The sequence below is a fragment of the Nannobrachium achirus genome, assembly GCF_963921795.1.
Source record: "Nannobrachium achirus genome assembly, chromosome: 18".
NCBI classification, from domain to species: Eukaryota; Metazoa; Chordata; class Actinopteri; order Myctophiformes; family Myctophidae; genus Nannobrachium; species Nannobrachium achirus.
In genome coordinates, this window is record NC_137825.1 from 26173660 (window position 1) to 26194752 (window position 21093).

The window sequence follows — 21093 nt, forward strand, 5'->3', positions numbered from 1 at the left end:
CTACAAAAATATATTTCATGGGCTTTGAAACGTGGCCAAGAAATGGCCCAAAGCATATTTTCTCTCATATGGTACAACACCTTTTAACAGGTAAATGTCATTGCTTTCATGACTGTAGTCAGATTAGAGCTTCATGCATGTGCTTATATTGACCCGATTCTATAAATGTAATTTAAATAGTTTTGGCAATATACACTTTCCCACCGTACCTCCATCCTGAGACTCTATGGTAATGATTCCCTCCCTCTCGGGTCCAAAGCCCTGGGTGGTCCTGGCCTGGACTTTGAACTTGTAGGGCACGTTCTCACTCAGGTCTGGCACCGTCAGACTGGTCTCTGCACTGTCCCCACTCACCTGGAAGGAACGCACGTCTCCTGGGGGGAGAAACACAGGGAACCATGGTCATTTAACCCATTCAGAACGGGTACACATTATTGTGTATCATTATTTTATGCTTTAACTATTGAAAAATAGCAGATATACAAGCTTACAGCGCGGCACAGAGTGCCGCGCTGCGAGCTTGTAGATCTGCTATTTTTTTTAAATCTTGAAAATTTTAATTTTGACCCGATTCTATAAGTGTCTTTTGAATCCTTCTAAGGTTTTTTGAAAAACCCATGTTTCTATGTCAGCAATCTGGCTATAGCCATCGTCAAAGAAAATGTCCGTTTCACTTAACTGGAGCTAAGTTGGTCTGTTCTTGAGAGAATACTATGTCAGTGGTTCTCAAACCTTTTCATGTGAAGGACCCCCAAAATGATATTTATTTGGCCACGGACCCGCATCTCAAAATATTTAGTTCCAGGGACCACCCAGAAGCAAAATCTGAGTTACAAACGTTCGCTTTGAAAATTCATATATTCAAAGATTTGCACACATTTTTACGACTTTTTCAAAAATAGCAGATCCACAAGCTCGCAGCGCGGCACTTGGTGCCGCGCTGTGAGCTTGTATATCTGCTATTTTTCACTGGTTAAAGCATTCAATAATTCTAGGCCTAAATACTTCTCTACGCACATGGAAAAGCGCTATAAAAATGCAATTCATTCATTCCCTAAGACTTTTGTTTGTTGTTTAGGGGCGCTATGAGCTTGTAGATCTGGCATTTTTGAAAAATCGTGAAAATCAATTTTTTCAAAGCAAACTTTTGCATCTCAAATCTCTGCTTCTGGGGGGTCCCTGGAACAACATATTTTGAGATGGGGGTCCGTGGCCAGATACATGTAATTTTGGCGGTCCTTGACATGAAAACGTTTGAGAACCACTGATTTAGAAATAAGATTTAGAAGTAATTTATAGAATCGCGTCAACATATTCAAAGAGTTAGCAAAATGTTCACGATTCTTTAAAAAAATAGCAGATCTACAAGCTTGCAGAAGCATAAAATAATGCTTAAAGCGGTTAAAATCTAACTTGACACAGTTTGCGCTCCAGCCAGGTCTCAATGGGTTGATGTCCTGCTCACCTCCGCCGTGCAGCTGCTCACAGGTCACCACGTAGCCCAGGATGTCTCCGTTGGGCTTGCGGGGTTTGTCCCAGCTCAGCTGCAGGGCCTCTGGGCTCAGCGCTGTGAACACCAGCGGCCCCGGAGCACTGGGGGTGCTCAGGGTGAACGGGGAACCTGTAACAAGGATAACCAAGAACCAGAAGAGAGAAAGAAGAAAAAGGCTACGATTAGGAAAACTAGAAAGGAAATGGGCAGATTTTACATGGATTTGAATATGTACACTGTACAGTATGTGTGTTGATAATGATATGGAAAAGACACATGCCACAGTCTGACACCATAGACCACATGAGACTGACACAGTCCATAAATGGGCATTCCAAAATATGGGCTTAATATTGATGACATCATAGATCGCCATATATGGGCATAAAAGGGACAAGGACGGAATGGTTTGCACCGCTCGAATAAGGACAGAGACTGACAGATACAGAGATATTTGCAAAAGGCAGGGTGTTTAACTGTACTTGTAATGTTCTATATTTTTTATTGTATTGACTATACTATATATTGACTATTGTATTGACTATCCATTTTTGTATAATAAAATGTTCAATCAATCAAGTAAAGCCCTTCTTCATCATACAAGACTGACACACAAAACCAGTAGTTTTGTGAATTTTCTAAATGATAAATGAAACGAACAGTTTTGGACGTACAAGGTTTCCGCCCGACAACAAGGATAGATAGATAGAGTGTCAGAATGGTGTGAGAGATGCACAGCAACAAACAGGGCGAGTACCTGGCATGGGGCTGAGTGGACTGATAACAGGGTGAGTACCTGGCATGGGGCTGAGTGGACTGATAACAGGGTGAGTACCTGGCATGGGGCTGAGTGGACTGATAACAGGGTGAGTACCTGGCATGGGGCTGAGTGGACTGTTGGGGTCCACGGCAGACTCAATGGTGATGACTCCCTCTCTCTCCGGGCCCCAGCCCTCCTGGCTCTGACCCTTGACCTTGAACAGGTAGGAGTGGTTGGGCAGCAGGTCCTGCACGATCACAGAGTTCTCCGCTGGGCTGGTCACGTTGATGCGCTTCACCTCCCCTGGAAGGAAGAGGAGAGGAGAGGACACACTGCGTTCAATGTAGGGATGGGACGATATGAAAATGTCATGTCGCGATTACCGTGACCAAAGAAATCGCGATTTACAATATTATTATCACGATAATCAAAATATCCTTAACATCCGTTATCCTGGGGTGGGACATTTGCCAAAAATAGCAGATCTACAGTTGCGACACGTTGTGAGCTTGTAGATCGGCTATTTTTTGGCGAAGAGATTTGGTAGAGAGTGAAAAAAGGACTGTATCAAGTACTGTATGTTATTTCCAGGTCCGTTTTACCAATTATAGAGGGTTTAAATGCTACTGGATATGCAGCTCGGCAAATAAAAGGTGAATTGATCCCAGTGCATGAGTGGTCATTTCACAATACATTTAAATCTCCACGATATGATTATTGTGAGACAACAAACTCTTATGGGAGCCCCTGGCACAAACTCTTTGCAAAAGAAGTCGGAGGTTCTTGACATGAAAACAAAACTTTTTTTGTTTGAGAAAATTGAGAGCAGTGATTTGAAAATGACAACCTTTAAAAAATCTTTTGAAATGATACAAACTAAATGTCGGAAACCAAAAATAAATCGGAATTTACTCTTTACACTGTTTGGGAAAGAGTGTGATTAGGAATAAAAGGTCAAAGGAACTCAAAGGTCATCACGCGTTACCTCCGTTCAGGAGCTGATAGAGGACACAGTAGCCCAGGATGTCCTTCTCACAGTGGGGCTCCTGCCAGCTGACCTTGAGGGCGGTGGGACCCAGGGCAGAGAACACCAACCTAGTGGGGGTTTCTGGGACCCCTGGGCTTAGCCTTGTGTCTGAGGAGGGGGTAGAGAGGACTGCTGTTAGGAAGACAAGAGGCTGAATAATATCAAGCTGAGATGTACATCTTGGGAAAATAGGGAGCGGGGCAAGTGCTCACAGCGTGAAATTGAGAAAAATGGCTGTAATGTTAATTTTGAACACTATCTTTTGCGATGTTTGCATGAGAGTATTAACAGATGAAATAGGTGTTTTTGTGCTGCACAGAACATTGAGTTCCACACAGTAAAATCTGATTGTTCTTTTAGCAGGTCCATTTCCAAGTGCTGGATTTGACTGTGTAGGACTAGGAAGATACTATGGGTGTGGTGACTTGCTGGTTTAGCAAATGGTTGCTCTTTGTCCCCTTGACCTAATGATGTCAAACAAAAAGCGAACAACCACAAATCTGAACAAACTAAAAGTGACTGCTTCTCTATTTCGTAGGGCTGAAAGAGAGCAGTGACCAAAACTGAACGAGAAAGTGGAAAAAGACGAGAAAAGGTGAGAGAAAGAATCGGAGATACAGATGCAGCAAGACAGACAGAAATATGGATATGGAGGATGTTATTGGTTAGTGTTGGGCAACCTGCAAAGGCCTTAACCACTTAAACCCTATCTTACTTACCTGACTGGGGTCCCTCACGGCTGACTGACCAGGGCAATTTACTAGTAGTAAGGTAAAGTTAGCAGAGTGTTAGACCAATCTGGGAACTAAATCTAAATCAATAGCTTTCTTCACAAATGTGTTCATAAAGGTGTCTACTATCACCTCTGAACTTTCTCAATCACAACTCCCTTCGGAAACTTTGTGAGAGACAATCAAAGTTGGGGGTATCGGGATCCCTGGGCCTGGGATTAAAGGGGATAAAATAAAATAAATGGCCAATATGAGCATATGGGGTGTGTAATTAGGGTATTTTGGGCTGCTGAATCCATTCCAACCATTAATATTCAGTTGAAATGACTCCTTTCACCAATAAAAAAGTAAAACAAATAATAAAAGTAAAAAAGAAAAATCATTTCAAGGACCATACATACATGGGGGTCTTTGAAATTAAAAAGAAAAAAGTTAAAGAATGGCTTTGTTAAGGTTCATGTGGTTAAGTGCACCTACTATATGGTTAGCTGCACACTCACCCTGTAGGACCCTGTCCAGGTTGGCCAGTGCGTCGGTGACGTCTGAAGGCGGGGACCTGGCCGTCCGCGAGCCCTGCTGCGACAGGCTGAAGCCGTACGTAGAGCTACTACTCTCAGTGGTGCCGTAGCCAAACCCACCTGAGAATGAGCCAATGAGCAAAAAGAAGGCAAGAGAGAAACGGGGGGAGACGGGGAGCGGGGTGGGGTGGGGTGGGGTGTGGAGGGTAGAAAGATAGATAAAATACGGAGAGAATACAGTAGAGGAAGAGTATGGAGACAGACAGGAGGAGAGAGGGAAGGGGAAATTCAAGGTGACAGGAGGAGTCACGAAATGGAAGGAAAAGATATAGAGGATGAAAGAGGTTTTGGAGGGGGCGGGACGGGGCGGGGAGGGGTGAAAGGGGGTGCGAGTCAGCATAGCTCCTGCGAGGTCTGAAGTGATAAAAGCCTGCGGTGCAGCCCAACAGCCCCTGTCCCAGGCTAAATAGATATACAAAGCTGTTGGCCTCATGCCACCTTGCACAGCAAGCCAACTACAACACCACTTTGCAGAGGCGTCTTTCACAAAAATATTCCAAAGTAAAATCTAAAAGTGGTGCACAGGGACCCTAAGGGTTCCTTGAGGGGGTTTCAAATGGACCCTGAATGGTCTGTAACTCTGAGAGCGTCCACACAAATTCTTATACGGGTCCATTTGGTTCCATTTTGTACACTCTCAGAGTTATGGGGGTCCTTGAAATTAAAACGTTTGAGAACCACCACTGCTCCAAAGTAAATGCCTTATTTTTGCGAAATTTCCAAAACCTTAATTTTTTTGTTATTATTTTAATAAAGATTTAGTTGTGAAAAACTAAATCCTCGCAACGCGAAGCGTTGTGTGATTGTAGATCGGCTATTTTCATTACTTTTGTGCGACACTTTTGTATGATAAAATATGGGCTTTTATTTACGAAAAAACATACAGCTTTGAAAGTTGGAGATACAAGGTTTCTGCCCAACATAGCACGATATACACATGAAAATGTTCGCCTTCGATCAGGTAAGGAACTCAAGTCTCACCCAGATCAGGGAACTTGCTGGCCAGGTCTCCCATGACGATGGAGTCTCGGATGTTCTCCTCTAGGTAGCCCCTGTTCTCCGATCGCTTCCTCATCACCACCTCCTTGGTGTGCACTCCTCCGCCTCCCATCATCATCCCGCCCTCCATCATACCGCCGCCAATCATCATGTCCTGTCTGTGGCTGAGTGAGCTCCCTGCAATGGTGGGGAAGAAGAAGAGAAGAGAGCTAAGTATGGTTGTATAGAGGTTAACCGCTAAAGCCGAATATACTTTGTTGTTGTACGCCGAAAAAATTCTACATTTATACAATGTTCTACAATACTGAAAATAGCTGAGCTTGTAGATCAGCTATTTTCAGTATTGTAGAACATTGTATAAATGTAGAGAATGTTTTCAATGCCATTTCTTTTCTTCTTTTTTTTTCTTTTACAATTGTAAATTTGTATTGTTTTGTCTATAATGACATTCCCATTCACAAAAGAGACAACACCAGATTCAAAGTGGTTAAATCGCAATGGTTAAAGGACATTATCCTCATATTTAACCTTTGCTGCTGATACCATATTTACAGCCAAAGCCAATCACTGTCCAGCGTCTTACCGCGTCCTGACATGTAGGTGGTGGTGTTCTCCATGGTGCTCATAGAACCGCCTCTGTAGTTGGAGCTCAGGGTGGACATGGGAGACGACGAGGCCGACATGTTGTGTGAACCCCCCGGGAAAAGGAAACCCTGGTCCCACTTCCCGTTCATGAATGAATCTGTGAAAAAAAAAACAGAGTGGAAGGAGGAACTGTGAGTAGACAGATTTCAGGAATCCTTTGAGGATTTAACCACTTAAACCATATACTGTACACTTTGTACACTAAAATCGCCGATCTATATGCTCACAACGTGTTGTTGAGCTCGTAGATAGGCTATTTCCGGCAAAACATTCGGCCATTATTATGTGCCCAGAATAGGTTTAAGTGATTTAAATCAAGCAATCAGCTCCAAAACAATTCACAAGAAAAAGCGCCATCGGTGACACTGCACTGCAGAGATGAGGACAACTCCAATATTCCAACAACAGCCACAGAGTAATTAAGACTTTGCACCCGGCAAGCTGCCTCCAGATCACTGCCTCCCCAGTGGATGGAGAGAGGAGGACCCGAAAGCCTGCCCATGCTCATCAACTGGAGGTGGGGCAGTTCAATGCCAAGGACGCCCCTCTCTGGGCAGGAGGTGGCGGGTTGCAAGGGCTCAGCGTCAGGGATAGATGGGACAGGCACCAGAACAAGGGATGAAGCTCGCCACTGAATGATTACACTGATGATTCCCACAATGGACGGAATTACGACGGCGGAGAGAAACAGGAGCCGCCTTGCTCAGGCATCTGAAAGTCCGTGCACAGTCTTCACCTGGCTGGGAGGGCTGTGCGTCGCGGGGGGCCTCGTCGGCGCTGGCCTCTGTGTCAGTGCTGACCCGGTGATGGGGAATGATGTCCACCTTCTTTTTCCAGGAAACCTTGCGGAGATCCAGGTTGGACCCCACCAACTTCACATGTTTCCCATTTTGCACTTTGAGATTTTCACAAATGTAAAGTGTATTATAAATAAAAATCCATTATTGTTATTGCTGTTATTATCATTATGTTCCCAGCCTTTTTGTTAGGGGGAGGATAGGTATGTGGGTGGGATGGATGGATGGTTGGTTTGGAAGCAGCTCAGATATTTTCAAATAAGAGTTTAAACCAATTGAACCCTATCGTCCCTATATTCGGGGGCGAACATATGGTTGCAAATTACAACCAGAATCTACAAGCAAGTTGGTTTGGCAGCGGTTATGGTTATTTTCAAATCAAAAACTTTAACCACATTGGCAAGGTGTAGTGGGAAAAGTAGGGGGTCTAGTATACACCCCTGGGGTACTCCGGTCAACCAAGTATACAGTATAGGGTTTAAGTGGTTATATGGGAGCTGTGACACACTGACACTGCTTACCAAACTAGTATCATTTTCCATCCATCTCAAACAGGACTAATCATTACCAGGAGAGGACTCACAAACCTTAGAAGCAGTGGTGGAAAAAGTACTCAAATGTCTTACTTAAGTAAAAGTGTCAATACTGCAATTTAGAAATACTCTGTTACAAGTAAAAGTCCGGAATTCTAATTCGTACTTGAGCTCGTAGATCAGCTATTTTCAAATGGACGAAAATGTTATAGGGCTGAAGTGGTTAATGTATGTTTTAGTAACAAAAGATCTCAAATAAATGTAGTAGAGTAAAAGTACAATATTTGGATCTGAGATGCAGGGGAGTAGAAATAAAAGTACTGGAAATTGAGAAATAAAAGTACTGGAAATTGGTAAAGTACAAATACCTCAAAACTGTACTTAGGTACAGCACTTAAGTAAATGTACTTAGTTACTTTACACCACTGCTTAGAACTTAGAAGTATGAAATGTGCAATGTAATGTGTTTTTTGTGAGTCATGACATCGATCTTAAAAAATCAATCAATCGTGTAATCGTGACCAACGGACATCCCTGACCAGGGACGTGCTGGCCATTGGGAAAAGCGGGACAACTCCCGAACGGCCGGTTCATTCCCGGCCGGTCCAGGCCATTAGGAAAAGAATTAAAATAAAATGTCGGCTTTTGTTCCATTTTGGGGGCTGGGCGGCCAACAAAGTAAATCGTCACTGTTTTTTCGCAAAGCAAAGCCCTGCTTCATCATACAAGGCCGTTGCACAAAAGTAGTGAAAACAGCAGATCTACAAGCACACAACGCTTTGCACCGCGAGGCGGTGTGTGCTTGTAGATCGGCTGTTTTCACTAGTTTAAATATTTTTTAAAATGATAAATACAAAACAAACGGTTTTGGACATACAAGGTTTCCACCCAACAACGACGAAATATAACTCATGTAATTGGGTGTAGTAGCAGCAGTGCTATAGAGAGATATCTCTCTATGCAATGAGGGCCACTCCAACTCTTTTTCCCGGGCTGAATCAGGGGCCCAGCATGTCCCTGTCCCTGACTCACAAGCGTGTGCAGAAAGCAGGAGATTGAAGGAGTAACTGAGCGAGGGCTGTGAGGGTTTGAGGCCATAAAGCCCTATTATTGCATATTATCTGGAAATGCATTGGAAGCACATTTCGTTGCAGCCTGGCTGGGGTGCTGCCTGCGGTAAAAGAAATGTCAGACAGATGGTAGTGATGAGGAGTGATGAAGAAGACTAAAAACGTAGGACCGGAGAATGGGAGAGACAGACGCACCCATTCCTGGCTTATTGTCACTCAAAAAAAAGAAAATAAATGTCAGCATTTTTAGGTCTCAGAGGTAAAAAAAAAAACAAAAAAAAAGAAAGTGACAGGAAAAAGGAGGAGGAGAAGTCGCCTAATGCCTCCCAGTTCCCCAGTTGTTCGACTGCGGTTTTTCTTATACACAGGTAAACTGCTACAGCATCTAACTCTTCAATGCTCTTTTTTTGCTTTTTCCTCAAAGAATCTGGAAAAACATTGCAAACCCCTTTGGAACAGTGCAGATGTGATGTGAAGTAATTAGATGCACTTTTACAGTAATGTCAAAGGGGGGGGGACAAATGTAACCATTCTGACTGGTGGTCATGTCCGAGTCACGTGACTTGGCAGGGCACTGCTCAGAAGAGAGGTCAGAAGATTTGCTCTTGTAGATCAGTGATCCCCACATGATTTGGGGGGGGGGGGGGGGGTCCCCAGATGTTTTTTTATTTTATTTATATTTAAATGAAATAAGACCATCTAGATCAAAATGTGATTATTTTGGGGGGAGTTCACAGTCAAATATGATTTCTTTGGGGGGAGTTCACAGTTCGAATATGATTATTTCAGTGGGGTGTCGACAGTTCAAAGATGATTATTTTGGGGGGTCGTGGCCTGAAAAGGTTGCAGATTACCCACCATCACCAGCGACACTGGGCGTCTTGGAGCCGGCTGGAGACTTCAGCACTTCACTGCTGTACATCAGGTAGCTGTCGTACTCATCGCCTGCCTCTGCATCCACTATGGGAATGTCTGGGATAATGGGAACTGCAGGAGGAAGACAGGGGGACGAAGTCAATTCAATAATTCACGGTATTAACCCATTATTAAGACCTGAGGCTGACTCTACACATGCCTTCAAAACCAGTAGTTCTCAAACGTAGGCTATTCGTAATTCAACATCACTCGATCTTTTTCAAACACTTTCAAGACATTTCAAATATTTTCCAAAATAGCAGATGTACAGGCTCATAGTGCTGCAAGTGAGAGTGACGCACTGTGAGCTTGTATATCTGCTATTTTTGAATAGTCGATGCAGAAATCCAAAATTACACAGATGCTTTCCAGGGTTTTAATGAGATATGCCCTATTGTATACTTTGTTGTACGGTGAAAGTGCCAGATCTACAAACTTGCTGATCATACGTATGCCCAAAACAGGCATGCCACATTTAAAGAGGTTAAGAGAGAGAGAAAGTGTTGGGGGCCTGAAACAGTGTTAGCTGGGTATATGGGATACGTACAGTACTACTCAATTCAGGTCACAATTGGGAGGAAGATGCTCTGTTTTCATATGACCTGAAGCTGTATTAATGTGGGGATACATTGGTCCGTCACTTACTAGAGAGCGGCCGGGCAGGCTGAGCAGCCAGGTTGATGGTGGCGTCTCTGTAGGGGCCCCAGCCCACGCTGTTCTTGGCTCGGACCTTGTACTGGTATGTCTGTTTGCTCTGCAGGTTCTCGATGAGCAGCATGCGTTTCCTAGGGCTGTCGATCATCACCTTCTTGGCGGCTCCCACAGGCTCTGAGCGAGCAGAAAGACAGGCGATGAGAATATGAGCCTTAAACTGAAGGATTCTGGGAGATGTGTGTCAATTATGCTTAATGTCAGACAGTCACCAGTCTCACCATACTGATTGTTTTGTGTTACTTGCCATTGCAGCTGGGGGAATAGTATTCTTAAAAACTGCTTCACAAAAACATTGGTTAAATGAACTTGTACTGTACATATCTTCTTATTGTACTTTTGAGAGGAAAAAATAAAACATTCAAATGGACCAGGAATTTTCGGAGTACCTAAAGACGCACAAGGGGGCATGAGAGAACAACAAATAAAAACAACTATATTTGGGCAAAGTGTGAGGGGAACTACAAATATAAATGAATACAGGGGTCGGGGGAGACAAAGCTGTTCTACACAGCTGACCCCCATTTGCTGTCACGCCGTAAAAGTGTCAAATTGATTAGGCAAACGCGTCTTTGGATACTCACTTGAGTTATCATCGATGGGCGTGTAGATGACCTCATAGTCTGTGATAAGGCCATTGGTCTCCGCAGGCTCCGCCCAGCTGACCTGAGTGACGGTTGGGCTGATGACGTTGAAGGCCAGACGACCTGGCTCTCCAGGCACTGCATGAGGAAATGAGACATGGTTAAGAGAAGACCAGTAATATGACCTCATATCAATTATTACCCATATCATTTATGGCAGGGGTCTTCAACGTTTTCAGGCCAAGGACCCCTTAGTTGAGAGAGACATGAAGCCGGGACCCCCACACTTGGATTATTATTATTATTTGAATACTAGCACAAAATAATCAAAGGTACAGTAGTCTTTAGTAAACTTTTTTTTTTTTTTTCAATTTCAACTGTATGCTAGCAGCATCTATAACTATTACCATCTTCCAGAGTTTGACAGGGGATCATATCCGTGTAGTTGCCATCTCCCAGGGCGTTGTAAGCACACACGCGCATCTCATAGTCACAATATGGGTACAGGTTGGTCAGCTCGGCCTGGGGGGCTTTCACATCCACAACCTCGGCATCTTTCTCTGCGTCTCCATAGATCCAATACTTCACCTAGAGAGGACAAGGAAACAGAAGTCGTCAGGGATGTCGCACCAAATTCTGGGCCCCCCATGAATGTTCTTCAAAGGGGGAGGGGATTTATAAGCTCACAGTGCGGCACCGAGTGACGCGCCACGAGCTTGTACATCTGCTATTTTTGAAAAATCGTGAAATATGTCTTTGAATATTTTTGACATGATTCTAAACTTCTAAATTCTTCTAAGGTTTCAAAAAAACTATGTTTATATGTCAGTGGTGCTCAAACTTTTTCATGTGAAGGACCCCCAAAATGATATGTATTTGGTCACGGACCCCTCCCCCCCCCCCCCCCCCCAGAAGCAAAATTTGTGTTACAAATGTTCGCTTAAAAAAAACATTATATTCAAAGATTTGCACATATTTACACAACTTTTCAAAAATAGCAGATCTACAAGCTCGCAGCACGGCACTCGGTGCTGCGCTGTGAGGTTGTATATCTGCTCACACACACACACACACACACACACACACACACACACACACACACACACACACACACACACACACACACACACACTCTCTCTTGAGTTCACAGTAGCGCTGTCTGCCAACGTTGACACACACCTTGTATCCCATGGGGTTTCCAGATGGTGGATCCCAGGCCAGGCGGATGTTCCTGGGGCCTGTGGCCGTGGCCGTGGCGTTCGCTGGAGAGAATAACCGACCGCCAGGGGAGGACATGCTATTCTGATTCATGAAGCCCATCTTCTGTTGTGACATCATCCCTGGAGACTTGGATGTTGCAACGGCTGGATGGAGGGAAAAGAGAAAGACTGAGTGAAGAAATGACTAGTATGCAGTATGCAGGTGACTATGACTAATACTAATGAATGATATACAAATCACGGCGAGTATTTTGCATAAAACTATTCAAATGGTTGATGACCCATTCATACAGGTTGATGCCTTTATTTCTGGTGAACAAAAATAACCTCATTCTGCTTTATCGGCGTGGCTGTACTCATGACACAAACAACAGTTTGAGAAAATATAGCTTTGGGCGAATTAATTGCACAAAGTGTGTATTGACCTTTAAGTCTGATTTATAATTAGTTATGCACCGGTGCATTGCCATACAATGAAAATAGGAGATCTACTAGCTCACAATGTGTCACAGCGCGATGCATTGTGAGCTTGTAGAATATTGCTGTGTCTTACCTCCCTCGAGGACATTGACCAGGGTGGTCTTCCTCTCCCCTATGGAAGCGTTGCTGCTTGGATCAAACAGCTCAACCTGGAAGGTCTCCACCCCGACCTGTCCGGGGGAGGCGTGTGGATCGATCATGATGTTCTTCTCAGATTCTCCGGGAGCAAATTTGAGAGGACCGGAAAGCTCGAAGCGCTGGGCCTTCTTGGTGCGCCACCGGACCGTGGCGGGGGTGTCCTGGTTCCGCGTGCGGACCACAGGGATGGCGTAGGCCAGGTCGGACGTGCTGAAGTTCTGAGTGGTGTTCTTGAACATCATAACACTTGGTTCTGGAGAGAGAAGTATACCATAATGGCAAGAGAGAGAGTCTGAAATTCAGATTGTTTTTTTAAAGCATCAGTGCCTGACTAAGGCACTCCTGAGTAGGGATGCTATCGATCCTGCTTATTGAGCCGGGCTTTTATCGAGCCCACTATTGAGCGTTTTCTAATATTTTTTCTAATATCTCTTTTTATTGACCTGTTGATGCAACTGTGAGTTTGTTCTATCTATGGACATGATAATTGTCAAAAGTAACAAATATCATAAATAGCATTAAAACAATCATTCATTAGTGTGCAATAAGTGTTAAATGGCTTTATATTATGGATAGCACTGTAATAATTTCTTGATCGCCTCTTGTCTTGATTGTTTAAACATGACGTCATGGGCCGCTATGCTCATTAACAAGCTTGATAAGCCCAGAGCTTATTACTCATTAAATATGTTATCGGGTTATCGAGCTACCCTTGTTTAGGGCTCCATCCCTAAACCTGAAGCTATTTCTTCTATTCTAGTCGCTTCTATCGCTTCACTTTGGTCGCGCAGGTCCGTGTTGGTGAAAAAAATCATGTCCCGTTGGAATCAAGGCGAAACACCCGGTCCCAACTACATCACCAAAAACATGTCTGTGTCTCCGGACAACATCAACGCTGATTGGCTGTCAGGACGCGATGGGTGCAGTGGGGGTGAAGCAAAGGTCGCTTCAGTTGGATTTTTCCAAGTGGGGCGAAGATAACGAAGCGACCGTTCGTGCTGCCCCTTTCGGAACGTTCGCGCCACACACGTTCGCGCCGCGCTCAGTCGCGCGTCGTCTCGTCTTTGCATTCACTTTGTATGCAATCGTGCCGCTCGAACCATTCAGGTTTGGACACAGCTTAAGAGTGTCAATATGTAGATTAACACTCAGTAATCTTTGCTGAGGAAGCGTTGGTTAATCATTGGCATTCATGAGGCAGCTTCTAACCTGGCTGGTCTGTGATGGTGATAGTGGTTCTGGGGTAGCGTCCCAGCTTGGCCTCCTGCCGGGGGTTACTGAGGTCCATGACAAACTGCCTGACCTGTTTGTCATCCAGGAGACCATCTTTCTCCCCCAGTTCCAGCAGACGAACAGGCACCGTCTTCTGGGTCTCGCCGGGGCCATAATTCAGGTCCCCTTCCACAGTCACATAGTCCTACAGCATGGAAGCAGAGATTAGGATTAGAGGTGAGTTTTATAACTGCAGGACAGAACCGCGCTACAATTTCTGTGCCTCCAATATGTTACAACAGTGTTTCTCAAACTTTTTGGGCTTCAGTACCCCTTTTCCTAACTGCTGAATCCAAGTACCCCCTTTAACAACAACAACATTTTGATTAGAAAATACTGACGTCAAAAGTCCAGTTTTTATGTCAATATGTTGAAAATAAATGTAAGTAGCTTGTTTTCTATTCAGTAACAGTTGTGCTAGTCAAAATTCGTACTTAATTTGGTTTAAAACCTTACAGAGCACCACGTTCACATACATTTGTCAATGTTTTATCATTAAACATGACAGTAAAATAAATGTTTCCATTTTCTCTCAAGCACCTTGAGTAGAGTACCTCTACGTACCCCAAAGGGTACACGTACCCCCATTTGAGAGACACTGTGTTGCAACTCATCTCTCACCTTCTTGTCCTTGGCTGTAAGGTCACGCGTGCGGTAGGTGACCTGTGAGCGTCCGTCCTCTATGATCTCTCTGCTGACAGGGATGTTGGCCACTCCGTCCTGCCTACTGTAGGTGTAGGCCGGCTGCAGGAAGGAAAACACGCTCTTGGCTGGGGAGATGGGGAGGACAGTTTCTATGAAATCAGTGTTTCTCAAACTTTTTCACCTCCTGGCTCCAGCCCCTGAATGTGCTACCACGGACCTCCATCTCAAAATATGTTGTTCCAGGGACCCCCCAGAAGCAAAGATTTGTAGTTCAAACATTTGTAAATGTTCACTTTAAATTTATATATATACAGTATATATATTCAAAGATTTGCAAAAGCCCTCTGTGCCACACCGTTTTTGAATAGCCAAAGTATAAAGTAACGGTTAAAGCGGTTTAAATCTAAAGTGACACAGGTGCGTTCCAGGTCTAAAAAATGTGGTCGAATGCAGAAACACAACGGGACCTGCTGTTTTTTAGCGTACACGTCGTCGTACTCGTACTGTATAGCCAGAGATTCCTCACCGTGGTCTTTGATGATGATGATTTTGACAAAGCGTTTGGCGATCCCGGCGATGCCCTGAGGCACGTCCACAGCCTCCACCAGCAGGTGCTTTTTATCATCATCCTCGTCTTTGACGAAGAGCGGCACGTGGACGTCCACCGACTCCACCCCTTCCTGGAACTCCACCACGCCTGTGGCCTCTGCACGGGACCATGAGACAAGCTAACATGAGTTATAAAGGACTACTTACACACAGTGCAACAGCGTGGACCAGTGGCTTTCAACTAGTGGTGCGGGGTCCACCAGTAGTCCTTGAGGGGGTTCCAGGTGGTCCCCAGCTAAATGATGTGGAGAGTTGGTAACCGAATGGACCATTATAGATCTTTAACTCTTGAGGGGGTAAAAGTACTGAAGTAACCTTAAAGGTCCATTTGGTTACATTTTACGCCCTCAAGAGTTAAATTATTTGTTAATCGCAATACTTAATTTATAAGAAGTCTACACAATAGACGCATTTCTGGTCCATGTAACACTGATAAGAACTAGATGCGTGCGCAGGTCGGTACCAAAATTAGCCAATGAAACCAGCGCTCCCCAAAACAACAGGTTTGGGGATTGGACGGAATTGATTACATGATACAGTCACCTGTGCATTTAGTCTCAATGTTTGTAAACAAGAAACCTGTCTATTATAGAATACGGTCACTGTGGCCTGTTATCTCTCCTATGGTACCACGTTACTACAGCATGGAATCGTGGACACAATCTTATCCAATGATAACAAAATACTCTGAAAGGCCAAATATCATCAAATGGTGGTCCATGGCTCAAATGCCCAATAAATAATATACCACTGGTGTAGAGTAGACGCACGCGCGCGCACACACACACACACACACACACACACACACACACACACACACACACACACACACACACACACACACACACACACACACACACACACACACACACACACACACACACACACACACACACACACACACACACACACACACACACACACACACACACACACACACACACACACCTCTGTCTGTGGCCACAGTGTAGTAGCCGGGCACCACTTTGAGGTTATGGAAGTTTCCAGATTGGACGTTCTTCTCTGTCAGTTTGACGATGTCAGGGTAGCTGACCCGTGGAGCGGACAGCACGGTGTCTACGATGGTGTGGTTCTGTCTGCAGGGCACACCAAGACAAGCGTTAGAGATCTTTGGTTCCATTTTGTACACTCTCTGAGTTAAATGAACAAAGCTTAGATAGGTTAGGGTCCCAGAGATCAAGATCTGAATGGGGGTCTGTGGCCAAAAGGGGAATACCACTCATTTTCATGGGGGAGAACTAACAGCTCTAAGGTACTGTATATGGTTCAATCTTGAAAATGAGGTATTCGCCTTAATGCCTATCAAACTGGTCCTTGAAATTAAAAAAAGGCTGAGAATCCCTGTGTCACGCTGTCATGTAATAATTACACAAGAATGAACCCAGGAACCTCCCGCACAATGGCAGCAGTAGTCAAGCACCATGCAACTCTAGCCTACAGCAGAACAATACATCTAATCTACAATAGAACCACACCTGCAATATCACAGCCCACAATGTCATGCCTGTCCCCGGTGAATGTACACGCACGCACGCACGCACGCACTACGGCATTCAACAAACTAAACAGGAGAAACACATTTCCAGAACCAGAAAATACACAGTAATGTTCAAATCATTTGCAATATAAATGTACCAAATCTTTGTCCTGTCATCTGTTTGGTGGGGAGGGCAAATGCTTTTGATACAGCCATTAATTTCTAAGTGGGGATATGTTTTATCTCTGAGCCTGTACGAACATTTAAATTACATTTAAATTTAAGGTCATTTTATTTACAAAATAGCAGATCTACAAGCATCCAAAGCTTCACATCACAACATGTTGTGAGCTTGTACATGTAGATTGTCTATTTTCACAATTTGTTGTTCAACAAAGTATATATAAGCCTTACTGTAATTGGTTACGAAAATGTGATTTACTTCAATGAAAATGTTACCTTTTCCCAGCATTCCTTTGTGTTCTGTAAAAAAATGAAAAATAACAAATAATTGTTAATGAGTGGTTTACATGCATTGATCAGTGAAGCACATTGATCAGTGAAGCACATTTCAGTGGTCGTCGCTGTAACGCGGCACAGCTCACCTGAACGAGGTCTTCTGAACCTTCTGAGCCCCGGGGATTTGCTTGTACACCTCATTCAGCTGCGTAGAGGCAAACACACACACAGCAGCACCCAATGCTGACGTTATCACATATGAAAGAACGCAACATATCGTCGTTGTCGGGCGGAAACCTTGTATGTCCAAAACTCTTCGTTTTGCATTTATCATTTAAAAAATGACTTAAACTAGTGAAAACAGCCGATCAACAAGCACACTCTCAGAGTTGAAATGAAAGCTGCAATCTGTGACATTTATGTCCTTCCTGTGATTCGAGCAAAGCCGAATTGCCTCCCCCAGGGAGAAAAACCTTTGACCACTGAGCTAAGAGGGAACCTCCAATTGGTGACAGTATTGCCCATTGAGATTCAGGCAATGCCATTTGTCAACACTCCCTGACACCAGGGTTTAAGTAGGGAGGCCACATCCAACCACTGCAAATGTACTAGTTAGTACATCTGCAGTGGTTGGACGTGGTCTTCCTACTCTTTCACTAAGTTGTATTAACATTCTCTACAATACAGATTGGTTCAAATAACGCATTTGTTAAAATAATTTCTCGTATTGCAGCTTCAACAACACTGAAGCTTTTACTGTACACAGACACTCAGACACACAAACATAATTGCACGCACGCACATTCACAAAAGCACACTTACATTATCAGCCACTTCCTTACGGAGTTGTTCAGTATCTCTAGACTCGGGGTGGGTCAAGTTGTCGGCGAACTGCCTGTTCAGACGAAGCGAAACAGGAAACTGGACTACAGATGAAAAAAGAGAGGGGAACGAACAAATGTGTGAAAGAAAAGACACACAAAGTTTGTCAATGTTTTATCAACATAGTTTTAAATCAAAATGTTCAATTTTCCACTTTCTCACACGTACCCCCTATAGCAGTGTTCCCAAACAGTGAGTCAGAACCCATTTTGGGATCAACGAACCATTTTTTGCTTTAATTAACATTTTTCAAAGAAGTTCCTTAAATAGCAGATCTACAAATGTGGGTCTTGAGCCAAAACGTTTGGGAATTAATGCATTATAGTACCTCCACGAAAGCCCTAAGGGTACAGATACCCCCGCATTGGAAAAACACTGTACTAACACACAAACACACACACACTCACTGGTCTCTTTGGGTTTGGGCTGGACCTGTGCCTGCGGGTGATTGGGTCCTCGGTGGACATTGTCGGTGACCTTCCAGCGGACCACGTCGGTGCCCTTGGGCGGTCCCGTCCTCACCATGGGCGTGTCCAGGTGGTCAGAGGTGAGCAGCGCCTGCCGCAGCAGGTACTCATCCTCCTTGAAGCCCACCATGCGTCCTGGACAACGCAGCACACATAACATGGTACAATGACAAAGCCTTACAGTACAGTACATCATGTGAATAATATCATCGCTGTGGGGCAGATTGCCTCTATCCACCTACAGTATTTTATCTTTTAATGTTTATTTTTAACGCCCCATTTTATACTTTGTCATGTGACAGTGCTGCATGTCACATGACAATAGAATATAAGAATATATATATATATATATATATATATATATATATATATATATATATATATATATATATATATATATATACCGGTATATATATATACATACAGTATATATACAGTATATATATATACAGTATATATACACATGGTCCAATGACAAGGATATGAATACATAGATACTCATCCTGAGAATACTATAGTCTTACCTCCTGCACAGCAAGGCAGCAGGGCAAGGCAGGCCTATGACGAGAAAGACAGCATGACATTCTTCTTAACTTTTTGACAATTTTGACAGCTCTTTGCTGGAAACAAATCTACAAACTAACAATAATATGTCACAACACAACATGTACATCTGTAGTGTTCACTTCTTCTTGTTAAGTATTCACAGAGTTTGATGAACACTCTATTTGACTACAGTATGTCCATGTGTGAGTGTACAGTAAATGTGTACATATGTACCTTGCAGCAGGCGCAGTACTTCCAGCAGCAGAGCAGTAGGAGACCCAGCAGCAACATGAGGAACATAATGAGAGGGATGAGCCACAGGAAGCCAGCAGGGGGACAGTCTATAGGGACAGATCACCACAACAACTTTACATTCACAACCATTCACATTTCTGCAATCGCAGGGTGCCTCTGTGCACCAAAAGACAACGCTCACAACCATTTCAACCAAAACCAGCCAATCACCAAGGTTATTATTATTATACTAATATAATATGCCCGTAATAGGGACGCTAGGATTCACATGTTTAAAGCAGGGGCCAGGGGGACAGTTGTTGAACTAAAAGTTCATCTGATTGGCCGCTAGTTGCGCTGTTATGATACCAGAAGCAACACGTTCTTCATAGGATTCCATTCATTTCCCCCCAACATTTACATTTGATTTTCTTATCTTAATAAACATTGTTATAAATACTTTATGGTTCCTGTCGCTAGTTTAAAGCCTCGTTTATCACCAAGATATTTGTTTTGTGAAAATATGGTCCAATTCATGTTATAATTGATGTTAAAGCAGGGTATGATTCTTCTTTTTGTGCTTTATTCTCGGCAAGCTCAAGACAATGTCCCATGTATCCCTGCGCTTGCATGTGACCTTTGGCAGCCAATAGCATTCCTTGGGTAGTAATGGGTACCATGATTGGCGACACCCATACAAGGGCAAAAAAAATGGTTCATTTTCGCCAATGGGTTCCCACAGTCCATATTTTTACAGTCTATGGTTTAAAGGCAAAAATATAAATTTAAACCTCAGAACTGTGTTTCTAGCTCAAAGAATCAAATGTGGAACCACAGTAATAGAATGCATGACATTAAAACACGTGACATAAATCCTAGAGCTCACCTTTCTTTTTGAGAACCTGAACCTCCAGCTCCTTGTCCAGTTTGTCTTTGGGGTAGTCGACAGTGTAGTAGTAGGTGCAGTCATCATCTTCATCACGGTAATTGCACGATTCAATCACCTTTTCCGCTGAAGAGACACACAATCCTCAGCCTCGCAGGGTTCCCACACATCTTTACCAATTAATTTCCAAAACCTTTTCAGAATATTTAACCCGATTTCCAGGACTATATAACAATAATTCAGCTCAATAAGGAGTCGCTTACTCCTATGCGCAATGCCCAAAGACAGCTAGTGTATGGCAGTGGTTCTCAACGTTTCCTGGCCATGACCCAAAAAATAATCATATTTGAACTGGGGACCCGGGCACCCTGATGAGCACTAAGAGTAGAGGAATTTTGTATAACACGGTTTTATTGTGAAAATAGCCGATTGCGAGGCTATTTTCACAATTTCTGCCTCTAATATTTGACAATTTGGCCAATGTTTAATTTGTCATTTCAGAGGTATTAACAAAATCAATAACCAAAGACTAACCATAGCTATTTTTCCAGGACCTTCCAGTACCCTTGATCAATTCCAAAACTTTTCCAGTACTGGAAAAATATTTTTCTAATTTCAAAATATTTCCAGGAATTTCATGACCGTGGGAACCCTGGCCCTCAGCTTAACTCTTGGACCCTTCATAGGTCCATTTTAATTGGGGTCCAGGGACCCCCAGTGTTCCCCGAGGGGGTTCCAAATGGACCATTAAAGGTCTGTAACTCACTGGGTCAGGACCCAAGCCCCCAGAACCACGGTAGAGCATTGAAGCAGCCTTTAGCCTAGTGTTCAAACCTGGGACTGCAGTTAGACTGCTGAGGCTAATGTTTACCCTAGTGCCTGCTCAGTGCCTCGGGCCAATCAAAATTTTGGCCA

The 21093-nt window shown here is 43.7% G+C and overlaps 1 protein-coding gene across 1 annotated transcript in view; it reads right to left on the bottom strand.

Annotated features, from left to right (window-relative positions):
- Window positions 1–21093, bottom strand: part of itgb4 (integrin, beta 4) — a gene marked incomplete at both ends in the record, with an annotated part of 36576 nt that overhangs the window by 1093 nt on the left and 14390 nt on the right. Inside the window, 24 exons of the mRNA XM_080747316.1 lie at window positions 210–374; window positions 1466–1621; window positions 2367–2555; window positions 3238–3387; window positions 4511–4648; window positions 5570–5764; window positions 6171–6329; window positions 9491–9619; window positions 10193–10375; window positions 10843–10980; window positions 11250–11430; window positions 12022–12182; window positions 12616–12933; window positions 13890–14097; window positions 14574–14722; window positions 15124–15303; window positions 16155–16303; window positions 17164–17187; window positions 17310–17368; window positions 17986–18089; window positions 18453–18647; window positions 19037–19070; window positions 19293–19399; window positions 20179–20304. Coding sequence (XP_080603442.1) covers window positions 210–374; window positions 1466–1621; window positions 2367–2555; window positions 3238–3387; window positions 4511–4648; window positions 5570–5764; window positions 6171–6329; window positions 9491–9619; window positions 10193–10375; window positions 10843–10980; window positions 11250–11430; window positions 12022–12182; window positions 12616–12933; window positions 13890–14097; window positions 14574–14722; window positions 15124–15303; window positions 16155–16303; window positions 17164–17187; window positions 17310–17368; window positions 17986–18089; window positions 18453–18647; window positions 19037–19070; window positions 19293–19399; window positions 20179–20304 — 3597 coding nt within the window. The remainder of the gene's footprint in view (window positions 1–209; window positions 375–1465; window positions 1622–2366; window positions 2556–3237; window positions 3388–4510; window positions 4649–5569; window positions 5765–6170; window positions 6330–9490; window positions 9620–10192; window positions 10376–10842; window positions 10981–11249; window positions 11431–12021; window positions 12183–12615; window positions 12934–13889; window positions 14098–14573; window positions 14723–15123; window positions 15304–16154; window positions 16304–17163; window positions 17188–17309; window positions 17369–17985; window positions 18090–18452; window positions 18648–19036; window positions 19071–19292; window positions 19400–20178; window positions 20305–21093) is intronic.